At 52.8% G+C, this 15,258-nt stretch overlaps 1 protein-coding gene across 1 annotated transcript in view; it reads right to left on the bottom strand.

The window, feature by feature from the left end:
* Nucleotides 1–4,531: 4,531 nt before the first annotated feature.
* The window catches only part of MLPH (melanophilin), a 26,359-nt gene continuing 15,632 nt past the window's right edge, over nt 4,532–15,258 (bottom strand). The window contains exons 9-16 of the mRNA XM_010156120.1: nt 13,387–13,578; nt 10,286–10,480; nt 7,996–8,151; nt 7,783–7,875; nt 7,235–7,294; nt 7,011–7,068; nt 4,958–5,055; nt 4,532–4,558 (exon numbers count right to left, since the gene is read on the bottom strand). Of these exons, the coding sequence (XP_010154422.1) occupies nt 4,532–4,558; nt 4,958–5,055; nt 7,011–7,068; nt 7,235–7,294; nt 7,783–7,875; nt 7,996–8,151; nt 10,286–10,480; nt 13,387–13,578 (879 nt within the window). The remainder of the gene's footprint in view (nt 4,559–4,957; nt 5,056–7,010; nt 7,069–7,234; nt 7,295–7,782; nt 7,876–7,995; nt 8,152–10,285; nt 10,481–13,386; nt 13,579–15,258) is intronic.

The following is a 15,258-nucleotide window of genomic DNA, read 5'->3' on the forward strand; positions in this document are numbered from 1 at the left end:
CCAGCAGCAGGCACAGGAGGCAGGCGTTCCCCAGCTTCATCCCTGGCACTCTCCGTTGGTGGTGGCTCAGCCCGAAGCCTCCCAGCCCCCCACGTCACTTCCCGATGGCACCACGAAGACGGTGGCCACCAACACGGCCGTGGGAGCAAAGGGGTTTGGCTGTTGCGGAGACATGGAGCTTAGGTTAAATGCTTGCAGGGTGATCTCCCCGTCAGGGGGGAAGGCTGTGATGGAGAGGATGGGGTGACTGTGTTGCTGCTGCCATGGGGCTGCCATCCCCATTGGAGCATCTCTGGAGCGGGCAGTGATGCCAAGGGCATGGAGCAGCTTGACCAAAACCCAAGGGGAAATCTCCCCTGCAAACATGAGTTGTACAAAACTTGTATTCATTAAAATAGGTTTTTGTCCTAGCCTAGTGCCTTAGGCCAGGCCTGGCATCACCCTTTCTGGCCAGGACACCCACCTATCCAGGAGACGGGGAGAGAGGCCAGCACCAAAACACAGGGCTGGAGGCACAAATGGGTCTTGCTGCCAGTTGCTGGGTGATGGATGGGCCACTGCCACCTCTGCGCCCTGGGCACCCACCCCTGGACCCGGTTGCCAAAATAATAAACCTAGGAGCACCCTGTAACATGCTTTATGGTGCTGGGGCAATGAGTGGGACCGGGCAAGACAGGCTGAGTGATGGGCTCGATTTGCACAGCCACCTGCAGCAAGGGAGCAGGGCAAGGAGCAGAGGAGCAGGGCAGGGAGCAGAGAAGCAGGATAGACAGGATCAGCAGGAGGCAGCCGCAGCTTTATTTCTAGGGAGTTTTGCAAAGGGGAAGTTTGCAGCACGCCGGGCAGGAGCCCATCCAGGCTCCTGGGAGCTCAGATTTGCTTCAACCACCCATCTTTTACACCCCCCCTTTAGGAAACCCCAAAGCCGGCCGACCAGACAGAGGGACACACACACAGAGAGACAAAGCAGCGTGTGGGAAATTATCTAGCAACAAAAGCATTGGGAGAGGAAGGGAAAATTGGTGCTCCCATCCCCGCCTGGGTGTCACTTACCGTGGCGTGGCAGGGTGCCCGGCTGCCGTCCCCCTGAGCCCAGCGGCCGCCGTCTGAGTCGGAGTTCCCTCCAGTTGCCGCTTTTATGGCCGGTTGTGTGCTGATGTCAGAGGCGAGCCCCGGCAAGGGGGCATCTCCCCTCCCCGCTGTCCCTGCTCATCAAATCAGCACAGGGATTTTCGTGACTCAGAAGGGACCAGCATTTTATCTTCCACTGGCCGAGGCAGATTGCTTGGGAATATGTTAATCCCTGTACTCGACTCAGCAAAGTTTTTTGCTCCATCGCTGTGATCACGGGGAACCCCTCACTCAAAACCCACCTCAGAGGGTCAAGTGGATGATGCCACCCCAAATGCTGTGCCCACCCGCTAGGGTCCCACAGCCATGAACCAGCTCCAGAGCAGGGCTTACGCCAGGTGCCACCACCCTTCACCTTCAAACTGCCCCCCAAAATCTTCTTTAAGGAAATCAGAAAGTTAAATGTGGAGGAGGAAACTGTCTGGGGGCACATGGACTGGTAGGAGCAGGCTCATCCCTGCAGCATGGGGGCTTCAGTTCTCCTGTTCTTTACATGGGTTAAACCACCCCCAGGTAAAGACTTCTGATGATGCTCTGCTGGATGCAACGCTGGAGGAGCCAGTTCAGGTCCCCAGCTGGTCAGGGTCCAAACACACATCCACCCCCAAGCAAAACTGGAGATACTGAGATTTTAAGTGACACCCCAAAACAAGGAGTTATCTGTGCTGGCAAGATGGGCAAGACACTATAACTAGTGGGGTGCAGGCAGTGGGGTCTGTCTGCCAGTCCCACATGGGGCTGGAATTGTTCTGGGACAGATCTCCATACCATGCTGCCTTCAGCTCCGATGCCTGAGCACAGCCAGTGTTGGGGACGGTCATGGAAGCAGCATGGGACAGAGAGTGGGGGCCGCGGAAAGGGATGAACAGGAGGAAAAACCCCATCAGCCAAGGAAACCCAGACCCTGGGCTCAGCAGGGCTCCCTCCACCCCAAGGTTGTTGCTGTCATTTAATAGAGATTTATAGCAACCCCTTGATGTTGTGGGCTTGTGTTTCTGGTGGCTTCGGCTCACAGATTTGCTCCTGGGGTTTCTAAGCAAGCTGGAACAGCATGTTTCAGGGTCCCTCCCCCTTTACCCCCATGCCATACATCCTCTTTGCCTGGTTGGCCTCATCGCTGGGTACCACTGACCTATGCTTATCCCACCACGGCTCTGTGACCAGCGTCTGGGAAGCCATGTTGCTATCCCATTCATCCCCATCTCTCCCCATTCTGCCTAGATGCTGCTGATTTGGCTCCTGTCTGCTTTCAGCTGCCTAGTTTTAAAGCATGGGATGCACTGGCTGGTTAAAGGAGAGCCGAAGGAGCCTTTGCTGAAAGAACACTGCAAAACAGGTCCTTGGTTCTGGACACAAAACTGGCTTTATTGCATGATTTAGTGTACAGATATATAACCTCTATGCAGGCAGATGGGGCAGGAAACGGGCAAATAACAAGGTGTGTGACTACAGCCACTGCTGAGGCTCACTGCAAGGACTTCACAGGGTCAAGCATCCGAGTGGCTGTGTGGCAGGGCTTGAGTTACAGCTGAAACCGGTCACAGCAAGGGGTGCAGTTAGGGCCAAGGCTGAACCCTGACACCAGAAGGGTGGGTGCAACCCGTAGCGTTGCCCAGGTCTTGGTGTAGCTCCCTTCTGCCCGCCAAGGAGTTGCCATCTTGGCACCGAGGCCGGCTGAGCAGCAACAGGCACCCGGCAATGCCGCGGTGTCTGGGAAAAGTTTCTACAACAGCGGGGGGTTTGCACTTACCCTTGTGAACTACAGGCCAGAAGGATTTGATTTTAAAATATGAAACTGGTTTTGTTTCCAGCTCAGACTATGTTCTTACACGACTGCTCTGGGATGACCGTGGGACCAATTTCTAGGCAGTCAGCAGTCTACTACTACCAAAGCCAAACGTACGTGTTACTTGCTTGAGAATTCACACTGTGGCTCATAATTAACATTGTTTTAGTTCAGATGCACAGAAATAGCCTAAAATGATCCAGTCTGAGTGGCCAATGGGAAACTGCTGGCATTAGTCTGACATCCCCACTCCCTGCATCACCTGCTGTGGGGGGAGGGAGGTGGGGGCTATAAAGGACAGGGACCAACAACTACCAAGCAAAATTTTTTGACATGAACCTCCTCCGAAGTTTCCTGCAAGATAAAGGAACCTCCTTCTCTGTCCCAATGGCATGGGTGTGGAGCTGGGCAATGATCCACTGGGATCAGTGGATGTGGAGAATTAAATGCTGGAGGAAAACAAACAGTTTGGGATCTCTGGAATAACACCTCTGGAGGGCGTTACCAATGCTTGCTGTCACCTGGCAGGAGCCCAGGGCCACCACAGCCCCCAAAGGCCATCACAGAGCCTCCAAAGGGCTGGATGGTCCTACAACCTCATCATCAGGGACATGCTCACCCACAAAGCACCTCTTGGCAGGGGCTGACCAATCTGCAGAGGAGGGAGGGCCTCCAGAGAAGCATCTAGCTCTGCTTGCTGGAGTCCTGAACTTGCTGGTACAACCTTGCAGGGAGAGAGGCCATCTTCAAGAGCTGGAAAAACAAAACAATTCCCAAAAAGCCCTCCAGCCTCTCTTCCACTTTTCTTGCCACTGCTTCCTACAAGCCTCACCTCACTCATGTCCCCACATGGTCACAGCCACTTCAGGCACGGTGGCAAGAAGCTTCAATGGGTGTTTGCATAGCTTTGTGCAAAGATCTGTTGGCCAAGTGCTGGCTGGGAGGCAGCCGGCACTGCTCTCACCCTGCTTCACTACCCAGGGAAGTGATGCTCCAAGGGACGTCACAGGGAGTTGGGACTAGTGCTGGGATGCCAATCCAAGCTTGGGATGCTCAAGTCCCTCACTCTACCCTGGAGTACCCCACAGGCATCCTGTACCTGCTATCAGCTCCTGTCCCTGCTCAGCACCAGACTGGAAGAGAGCAGGGAGAGGCCCTGACAGCGATGAGATGACTGTAGCAGATGACGCTGGCCTTTTGCCAAGGGCTGGGACCAGATTTTATGAACTGAGGGTCATGTCAGTGCTCCCAGTCCTCATTCTGGAAAGCCACACCATCGTCCAGCTCCCCCCAGGGAGGTTGGTCCTGCTCTACACCCCTCTGTTCCCCTTGGTTGACCCAGTGCCAAAGAGCTGCCTAAAGCTGAGGTCTCATGCCTGCATCTTCCCATGAGGGCCCCTGTCCATGTGTCCACACCCCAAGCACCTCACTCCTCTCCCCAGCATCTCCCAGCAAGACCCCTGTCCACAGCCTTTGGCTTCCCTCCTGTTTGGGGTTTCAGGGGGAGATGGGCACGGGAGAAGGAAGAGCAAGCGTTGTGGGGAAGGCAGCGAGGCTTTGTGCTGAGGTCTTGTGTCATCAGTGAAATGCGGTGGCAGGAGGGTTCCCCTCTCCTCAGGACAGGTGGGTCATCACAGGCTTCTGCAAGGAGGAAAACTCAGCTGAGGAGAAATCTCATCTCACCCCGGTGCCCACACCGCCCCAGCTGATGAGGTCAGCTTGGTCCCTGTCCCCTCCAGCTGCTACTGCATGGAGCAAGGACCTGCCCCATCCCACGGACCATGCAGACAATGGGAATTCAAAAATACACATCTTGTGTGGTCCCCCCACACAGGGGCTTACAGCATCCCAGACCTCATGGGGTGATGCCCAGGTGTGCCTGCCCTCACCAGCCAGCGTGGCAAGACCAACACCAAGAGCTGGGGGCTTTTCTGCCTCGACAGGAGCATGTGGAGGGATGGATCCCTATGCACAAGCTCAGGGAGACAGGTTCCATGTGGACCCCAGACCAGCAATCCTTCCAGGCAGCTGGGTTCATACCGCAAAGAGCCGCTCCACTCTCCTGTTCTTCCCGTTGGGGTTTCTCTGCGTCAGGGATCCACGGTAGATAGAGTTGCGGTCAAAGGAGTCATCAAAACCTTTAGTGAGAGAAGAGAGATGCGCAGCAGGTCCTCATCCACCCCACTAGAGGTTTCACTATCCCCTACTCACTGTGGTTTTGGATGCATCGCCACACTTCCCCCTCACTCCAGGGGGGTGACAGGAATCCTTTGACAACAGGGAGGCAAAAGCTGCTGCTACATGGGTTTCCAGAGTATAGAGCAGCCCGCAACAGGTCAACTTTGGGGCCAGCTCATTTGGATATGCCTCCTGGACTGTGCCTACAGCAGTCTTGAGCACAGGCTGTCCTGTTACCTGTCCCCACAGGTGTGCAAGCTGGGTCAGCCTGCCAGCAGTCAACTACCAAAACTTCTGCTCTGGGAACCTCCATGGTGTGGCAAAAGCCCAGCCTCTGAGGAGCTCTCACCCCCCAAGCCTACGACACTCTCTTGGCCTACATGTCATCCTCTCCTTCTCTGCCACCAACCTCCACCAACCTCACATCTGCAGGCTCAACTTTGCAAGTCATTGTCCTGCGGGGAGGGTGGTCAGGAGACAGAGTCACCCCATCACCCAGGCAGTGGGGATTAGGCTTGCCTGGTGACGTCTGTCCAGATTTGCATGTCCCCTGTAACTGCTCGTGGGGCTGACGTGTCCCTTGGGCTGCCTTTATCTGCCTGCCCCTTTGCAGGAAGGAGAGCAGATGACTCCTCCTCAGCACGAGGAGAAGGGACCTTTCCACCTACCAGCCTCAGCTTGGGAAACGGGACTGTTAATTGCCTGCGAGCACAGGGGAAACATGATTCCTTCTCTGCATTAAATGATCTTTCCCTCCTTCCCTTCCTTCATCTTCCATTATCTGGAAGGAGAGCCATTCTTTCTGCCTTTAAGCTTATGAGGTGAGATAAGAGAGAAATAGAAAAGTCATTTCCTAACGCGTCTCGCTGATATCAGTCAGGACAAAGCGTTTCCAGTGATTGCCCCCTGTTACACAAGCTGCTGTGCCAATTCTCAGGTCACTGTCTACTTGAAAGCATTCCCAAGCTGCTGTTTGACATAGCTGGGCTGTGGAGGGCCTTTTATAGAATCATAGAATGGTTAGGGTTGGAAGGGACCTTAAAGAGCATCTAGTTCCAACCCCCCTGCCATGGGCAGGGACACCTTCCACTAGACTAGGTTGCTCAGAGCCACATCCAGCCTGGCCTTGAAGACATCCAGGGAGGGGGCATCCACAACATCTCTGGGAAACCTGTTCCAGTGCCTCACCACCCTCTCTGTGAAGAATTTCTTCCTGACATCTAATCTGAACCTCCCTGATTTCAATTTATACCCATTACCCCTTGTCCTATCACTACAGGCTCTTGTAAAAAGTCCTCTCCCGGTACCCTTGTAGGCCCCCTTCAGATACTGGAAAGCTGCAATGAGGTCTCCTCGGAGCCTCCTCTTCTCCAGGCTGAACAAGCCCAGTTCTCGCAGCCTTTCATCATAGGAGAGGTGCTCCAGCCCTCTGATCATCTTCGTGGCCCTCCTCTGGACTCGCTCCAAGTGGTCAATATCCTTCTGATATTGAGGGCTCCACAGCTGGACGCAGTACAGTCCCTTTTGGTCCCCACCAGGGACCAGTGGCTGAGGAGGGTGGGCAACAGGGTCAAGGATACCTTCTGCAAGATGACCAAACCAGGAAGCAATTGCTGTCAGAAGAGATGAGTTCTAACAGCTCAGAGGGTGCCACAAATGAAGTAACACAGATGTCCAGGGTGGCAGGAGCCAGCCTGACCTCTGCTCTGCCATCACTGTCCCTGAGCCTGTCAGCTACCTCCTCCTTTCTAGATGCCCACCACAGGTATCCTAACAGGAGGCTGTGAGCAGAGGGAAGGGGACCCCCAATGCAGACACACAACTGGGGGCAGAGAGAGGGGACTGAGCATCCCCCAAAGCCCAGCCCATCCACCCACAGGTCCCCATCTCCCATGGGCAGAGACATGGTCCTCACCAGCAATTTCGAGGGGACTGTTGAACTTCTTCCTGAACCCCTGCAGTCCGGGCATCACCTGCAAGAGAAGGGGAGCAAGGGGATAGGAGGATATAGGTGTTCTCCCCTGAGGCCACCACTTCAAAAGCAGCTCCCTGGAGACCTTGATTGTCCCCAGGCTTAATGCCGTGTCACATGCAGACCAAGAAGGTGCACTAGCCAGCACAGGTTAAACACATACTCACTTTAACGTCATCCAAAGACTCCACAGGGCTGGCGGGACCGGGAGAGTGGAGGCAGGCGGCCTGTGGGCAGAGGAAGAGCAGAGGTTTCTCTGGTGATGCAGAGGAGGCAGACTACTTGGTCTGCCTCTCTTTGCATTTTCACTTCTTTTGTTTAGCCTGGATTGACCCTACGGTGAGCAAAAGAGGCAGCACACTGCCATAGCAGCAACTCTGCCCAATGGATTACCATTATAAAGAAAATCAGCATGGAAATGCAGGAGTGCAGTCCAGGCTGCTGTGCGTGCATGCAGCAGTCCTGGGAAGACAACCAGTCTCCAGATAACAAAATCCTCCCTTGATGCATGTAAGGAGCCAGCACTGTCCCCCATCCTCAGTGAGACATCTACTCTCAGGGCCTTGGGACAGAGCATCAGGCAGCAGCAAGGGAGCCGGGCTCAGCTCAGCAAGCCGGGCAGCCCTTCACAGCACCCCAGGGCAGCAGCACCGATCCGGGGAGCACGCATGTCTTATGGCTGGGACCCCTCATACCCACTGTCCTCCACGCTTACCTGCCCACTTGACTTCTTCCTCGCCTTTTCCACCGACTTCACCGTCAGCCCTGCGGCGGACAGAGCCGCAATTCGAGATTCGATGTCTGATATCTTTAAAGGGAAGGAAAAATACCCTGATACAGATGGTGGCCAGAGGATCCGTCACCGGCCTTGTATGCTGTCACTGGCCCAGGGGTCTGGGCCAAGCAGCTCTCAGAGCCAAGCCCTCACCTCGCTCTCTGCCTGCTGCACCTGAGCAGCTGCTGAGGCCACTTTGTCCTCCAGCTCCGACAACTCTGAGTCAGTGGTGCCGCTGTGCTGAGCCCCTTCCTCAAGCTCCTTCAGGGTCTTCTCAAGCCGGTATGTCTTCCCAGCAGTCAGGTACACCTGAAACAGAAGAAGAAAACACCCCCACATTGTAGAATTGGCCTCCGTGGAGTCATCCTCTCCTGGTGTCACCGCAGCCCCAGACATAACAGCCTCTGCCACTGTTTTATGGCTGCCGCCTTGCAGCACAGACAGTACCAGTCAGCTCTGGCAGGGATTTTCATCTCATTTCCTCCCTTCCCTGGGCTTTTCAAGAGCAATTACCAACAGGGTGAAGTGGTAAAAGGCTCAATGGGAACACAGGAAGGACAAAAACTTGGTGACCTGCTTGAGTAGCATCAGCATCTCCATGCCGTGTGCTCGGAAGGGAGGCAGGTCCCTGCAAACAAGCGCATGCTGTCGTGTTCAGTGGTGGCAGCAAGCCAGGAAGGAGACATTTTAAGGGTATCTGTGCTGCTGGGCTTCCTGGGAGTAGGGTCAGGGTTTAGGAGTTTGGTCCCAGGCAGTTAACCAGCCAGACCCCTGCAAAAGGCAGCTTTGCACAGGGAGTGCTCTGGACACCCAGGAATGATCCCAGCCAAGAGCCCCAGCAAACACGCGTGTGAGCGGAGCCCAGTGCAGCGGTGGGGCGAACCAGGGAGTGCTGATTGGGGATGCATGGTGACTACGGGAAATGATGTGTTATCTGTGCTGTCTAGATAAGAAGGATAAGAGGACCTGGCCCAATAAACCCACTGGTTTTGCTGCCACTTGCTTCCTCCTGGGCTACTACAAGGATGCAAGTCCAAGCAAGGCAGTTTAGGAGGCATTAATACATTTGGATGCAATCGTGGAAGATGATCAGATGGGTTGTGGCCATGATTTTGCTGCCTGATCCCAAAATCTTGGTACTGCTAGCACAATTCCTGCTCTGCCAGCCCTCTCCACTTTTCCTGGGCTGGGTATTGTGTGAAACCACCTGGCACAAGCCCCCTGCATGCACCGAAGTACTGAGCATCCACCCAAATCACAACAAGGCTCCCCACATCCCATAGGGCATGCCCATCCCAGTGAAAACCCCGAGGCCATAACAGGTTGCAAAGGATGGCAGGTGCTATCATTGAAGTGAGTCACAGTGACACAATTTGCTGTTGGTCCATCAAGCTCTCCTGGGTGCCCTCCAAGGTGGGTGGCATCCCTCGCAGAGCCGCGAGCCAGCTGTGACTCAGCCGTGGCCTCTAAGGATGAGCACGCAGCTCCTGGGGCCATCATCTACCCATTGCCTCGCTGCTGACGGCAGTGCCACTGTGCTGAAAAGCTTACATCCTTTCCAGCCCCAGCCCATTCTCCCTGGAGCGGGAGCACCTCAAAGCCTTCATCCAGCCACCCCTCTTCCCCTGGGACGTTGCGTTTGGCCAGAAACCAGCCAAGTGGTGCAGTTTCTGAGCACACTCTGCTCCCAGCAGCTCCCTGCTTTTATGTATAAGATTTCCCTGACGGGAGATGAGCCGCAGAGCGTGTTATGAAAACCTGCTCCCCATCGCAGGGTGTTTCTGACACCCAACCTGACCACCCAGGTGGAGATGTGACTCTTCGCCCCATCCTTGAACTGTTCCTTTGCAGCTTGGTAAATGGCATTGCGGATGCAATCCATTTCCCACCAGGAATCGATTTGCACAGTTTTTTTAAAAAAAAAAAAAAAAAAAATTGTCGGTGCTTCACAGTCACACAGACCTTGGCAGGGGATTATGCTCTAGATGTAAACTCATCACCTGCATGAGCCCATCAGCCCCAGGCACAAGCCAGCCCGAGCAAACAAGTCGCACTATCCTCATTTGTAAAAGCCATAATGAAACACAGTGTGGGAGACGTAGCTTTTGCTGCAGCTGTAGCACAGGACCGCTCGCGTCCAGCAAAGCGATGCTACAGCAAGCTGGGGACCACACTCATCCCCTTTCCCTGGCACTAACCCACAGGAAACCAGGGACCCAGGCAAGGGAACCCACAAGACAGCGCATCTGCACTTGCTGTTGTGCCATCTCCCTCGTAACACAGCTCTGGACACCCTCAGACAAGACCAGACTCTTTAATCCCTCTGTGGTGCCCATCCCTTTGATGCTGACCTAACCACTAGCCAGAAATTTTGGGGGGTTTCCTCTGTATTCCCACACCCTTGATGCCCTCCCTGCTTGCAGAAAGCTCCCGTGAACCTTACGTTTTCTTCAAGCTCACGGTACTCTCCAGCCACCTCTTTCCCGTCTCCTAGGCTGGGAAGCTGCCCCGTGGGTAGGGCACAGCTGCTGTTGCACTGGCTCTCTCCATGCAACGACTCGCACACCGCTTTCTCCGTGGCGTTTACAGCTCTCAGTATTTTGGCTGTGATTTCACTCAAAGCCTGAGCCGACGACCTCTGCAAACGCCCGGCACAGCCAAATCAGAGGGTGGGAGCAGGGGCGGGGGAGAAAAAAAAAATAAGGACATTATTTTAATGTGGTGTATGAAACAGCACAAGTTGAGGGTGTAAGGGGCACGAGACCTTCAGGAGATGGAGAAGCGGTAATTAAAGGCCTTACACTGTTCCTGAAGGGCTCTCCACTGGAGACGGACGCGTGGCTAAAGCAGAGCTTTGATCTCAGCCTGTGCTTTCTGGAGGATGGCTGGGACAAAAGAAGTCATCTCAAAAGGCTTGGAAAAGAGGTTACCAAGGGATGTGTTTCTCCCTGGAAGTGGTGCTACCAGAGCTGCCTGACAGCAGCAGCACCTGGCCACCTGAAGGCCACCCCGTTACTCAGCAGTTAGGGTCTAATTGCAGCATATTGCTTTACACTTCAGCAGGCCTGAGCATGGATGCAAATAACTCCTTAAGTTTGTGTGTGTGGGGAAAAAAAAAAAACAAAAACCAAAAACCAAAAAACCAAAACCAAAAAAAACCCACCCCAAATCCAACCCATAAAATTATCGTATTGCCACACTGCCAGAACTTGGGACTAATGTCCCCTTCTCCCCACCCCAAGGAGCACTGACGGCAATAACGCTCGTAAATGCTGACTTTCGCTTGATAAGGCACTAAGCACGGGTAAAAATACACTGAAGAAACTCATCATCTCTCTCTTAACTGATAATTCCCTAGAAACCAAGGAGATGGGGGTGATATAGGCACTGGCGACAAACAGTTGTGTTTACAACTGCTCGTATTTCCAGGCTGGCCATCCTGCAAAGAACAAGCTAACTCAGTCCAGCTGATATTTTTATCATTTTATGGTGCCTTCATGGTACAGCAGAGGGTTGGTTTTTTTTTTTCCTTCCACATTTTCCATTGGGAGGGTGTGCTTTTCTTACAGTCTTCCCCCATTAGAAGACTTCCTCCTGACTGGAGAGCAGACTCGCATAAAACCAAACTCAGAATCAATGCAAAATCCAAGCCTGCATCTGGTATAAATGAAGTTGCTCTTAAAAAAAATCCACACTGACATAGCCTTTGACCAAGGCTGGTCCATCTACATCACCGCAGGCATTTGTAACTCAATACTGCACTGAGGAATTTGACACTTTGAGTGTTGCCGTGATGCAAAAAGACAAATTTTGCTTCACTTCTCAGATTTGGTTCTGCTTGCGCTGTCACAACCCAGCTGGGTCTCTCTGCTGAAGAGCGATGATATAGCTCCTGCATTACCTGCCTGCATGACCCCACTGAGAGGCAACAACAGTGACTGTATCCTCCCTCCTTTATAGCTCAGTTTTGGTCTAAGAAAGCAACAAATCTGGAGAATCCAAGCTTCATTTTACAAGAACCAAGCAGCATACACTGATACCCCACTAACACCTTGTTCCTCAGCACGAGTCAGGGTTGGAGACTCTGCCTGCTGCAAATCAGCAGCTCACGCGGTAATTAAGTTACTCTGGTTTGGTGAATTACCACTTATCCCCTGCGCTGCAATTAACTGGAAATGGTTACTGAGAGAATGCACATCGTTCAACCGATGATTGGTAGTGAAGTCTGGCTGCAGCAAGCATCTAAAAGCAGCTTTCAGGAAAAAGGAGGCAGTGAAGGAGGGTTTTGATAAGGATGTAGCACACCACTGATCCAGTGTTCTTACGAGCACAGCAAACAGTACCCAAAACTGTGAAGGAAGCTGTCCTGGGAATGGTTGTTTGCTCTAGTCTGGAGATTTTAAGTAGAACCATGCAGGGACTCATACTGGAGGCAGAGTCACTGAAAGCACCACGTGTGTACATGCACCCACTCTCTCCAAGCCCAGCAGCAGCTGGGTTTCGCCTTGTGAGGCTGAGAAACAAAAGCACATTAAAGAGAGGCCTCAGGGCATCATGAAAGTCTCCGTAACCCCGGATGAAAGGAGCTTTACAGAAGAGAAGAGGGGCCGTGACGGATGTGTCAGCACAAACGCACACGTACCCCATCCGCCACCAAGGCGGAAGGGAGGGGTTGAACAAATAAGCCATTAGAGACCCAACACGGAACGCTGACCTCTCCATTTTGTGCTAATGGACCGTCTCCGCACAACTGGAGACACTCGAGGTCTCCCTTTCTTTGATGGTGTCTGAGTCACCTGGGCTGTCATCAGCTGCTTATCCCTGATACTGTCACTCAGCCCTACACGGGGGAAAAGCATGTCTCCAAAATGCACCCAGCAGGCAGGGGGGATAAATCAGAGCTGCAGCACGGGTGAGGGACTCTCCAGGGTGATGGGAATGGGACTGTATAGAGACACTGTGATCCCTTCTCTCCCTGACCCACATCCCACCACTGAGCAAGGAACAGGAGCCAGCACAGTGCTGTAAGAACTGGAGGCACTGACCTCTGAGTGACAGTGGGACCGGGGATTTTGGGAGTCCCTGGCCTAGTGCAGGAGCACTGACAGAACAGGAAGAGACGTTTCAAGCTGTAGCAGGTATCTGACAAATGCTGCTGCTAATAAATCATCACTGAGCTCTCTTCTCACCCCAGGACTCTCCCTTCTGTAATGACATCCAAATCCTGAGGCTACTCTTCTAGATAGATGCGGAGGTTGTGTACCTCCACCTGATGGGCAGTAGACTTTACTTTTGACTTGGATGAGACTGGGGACATCCTACAAGGACAAATGTCCAGATCCAACACCCTGGGACTCCCCTATTCCTTGACACTCTTGTAGCAGGCAGCCGAGTCAGACACACCACAGCCCTGGGAGGCATCGAGGTGGAGGCATGGGACAGAACAAGAGAGACATTACCCCAGTGTAAGCTATAAGCCACTGAGGGCAGAAAGAACCACAGACAGAGCCCAGAACTACCTTTGGGTGGGAGGACACAGATTACCTTTCGAGCCTCTCTGGCCATGTCATCACTCGAGGAACTAATCTCTGGTTTCTTCACTCTCTTGTTTTCCTTAGGCTCCTCTTCTTCAGAAGAGACTTCTTTGTCGCTGATGTTGCTGGCTAACTCCTCCAGCTTCCTCTTCAACTCCTCCTCCTCAGCATCAGGATCAAGTTGGGACTCCGGGGCTGGCGACTGAAGGAGAAGGGAGTTGTGTCAGAGGCTCCTGTGGTGGACAGCAGGGTATGCCCGGGTCCAGGCACACCAAGGCTGCACAGTAGAGGAGCTTGAGGAGTGTGACTGCAGGTGGACTTTGCAAAGGGCATATCCAGGTCCCTCCTCTCCACACCCATGTTCACAAGGGGCAGACAGATCACCCAGGGGAGCAGCCGAACCCAGCAAGATGTGCCCCAGCTCCACTGAGGATCTTGATCCTTGATCTAAAGAACCTCCATTCCTCACACACAGAAATTGCTTGATTTTCCCTTTTGGAAAACTGCCTTTCCTCCCCTCTCCTAAAAAAGGTTTTCATGGGGGATTTGGGGCCAAAAATCACTGAATTTTCATCAGGAACCATGGTGTGGCTGATAGATCCAAAGGCAGAGATCATAGAGACCCAAAGACAAGATCCACCAGGCAGAGGGAAGCAGCCACATGAATTACCACTCCCCAAGGTAGCTTTTGGAACCTCTGGGTAATCTTATTTGTGATGAGAAAAGACACAGCAAATTTTCCTGTAGGATAGGTGGCATATTTCCACCTGGCTCTGTTATTGGGTACAATTCACGCTACCTGAAGAACCCTATTAAACTCCCAGGCGCTGGAAGACATCTCCAGAAGCTACCATACTCACTGTCCCTTGCGTTAAGACAGGAATAAATTATCAGTGTCACCCCTGATGGGTTTTTGTCTAAGCTGTGCTTAATGACCTTGAACAACGGCATCCGCAGCAGGCAATCTTTCTCCCAGGCAACCAATTCCCAGGCTTTGCTATCCTCTCTGCTAGAAAGCTTTTCTTAATAGCTAACCTCAACCTGTCCCGCAGCAGTTTAGACCTGTTGCCTCTGCTCTGATCTGCCCTAGACGTGGGAACCTGCAAATGTGCACGTCTCCTACTCCTTTGGTCAGATTTACTGACAGAAACACTGAATGGCTACAGACATGTGCATCCCCATTACCCATTTTAGGAAAAAAAAAAAAAAAAGAAATTGCCTAGGGGGCTTCTCTGCGATTATCACTGTCCGTTCTACGGAGATACCAGCTGCTGGAGCAGCTCATGGTGATGGGTTCAGATGAAGGAAAAGAGTAGTACATAGTCTAAAATGAGAAACTCAAAATCAATGTTAAGCGAAGTTATTCACAGATTCTACATTGCTGACCAGATTTAACTTAATTTAGCTGTTTTCTTTCAAGCTTGACGGCATGGTAAGACAAGGGAAACTCAGAAGAGCTTGATCTTGACTCAAATCTCATTCACAATAACCAGGTGACTTCCTTATATGTACTGATTCTCCCAGGGTTTCAAACAAGCTGTCACAGCTCTGCGGGTGTACCGACACCCAATTATAACAATACTCCTGAAATTAGCATTCCATAGAGTAACAACCTGAAAGCCAATTTTCCTTGTGCAGAAGGGGCAAGGAAAGCACTGCCTTGCATGGGGGCCCTAAATGCCATGGGTTAAATTCACCTCTGTTTCTGTCCTGCCATGCAATGCTTTCTAAGACATCGTCTGGAACTAGAGAAGAGCCTCCAAGGCCAAAACAGAGGATTAAAATCAAACAGTCTGAGCCATTTGGTCCCTCTGTCTTTCTCCCTGCAGTGCTGGCTGTTTCAGAGCATGCCCTCCAATGACAAGGGGAAGGGACACAGCCC

The sequence above is a fragment of the Eurypyga helias genome, unplaced genomic scaffold, assembly GCF_000690775.1.
Source record: "Eurypyga helias isolate BGI_N326 unplaced genomic scaffold, ASM69077v1 scaffold7987, whole genome shotgun sequence".
NCBI lineage: Eukaryota > Metazoa > Chordata > Aves > Eurypygiformes > Eurypygidae > Eurypyga > Eurypyga helias.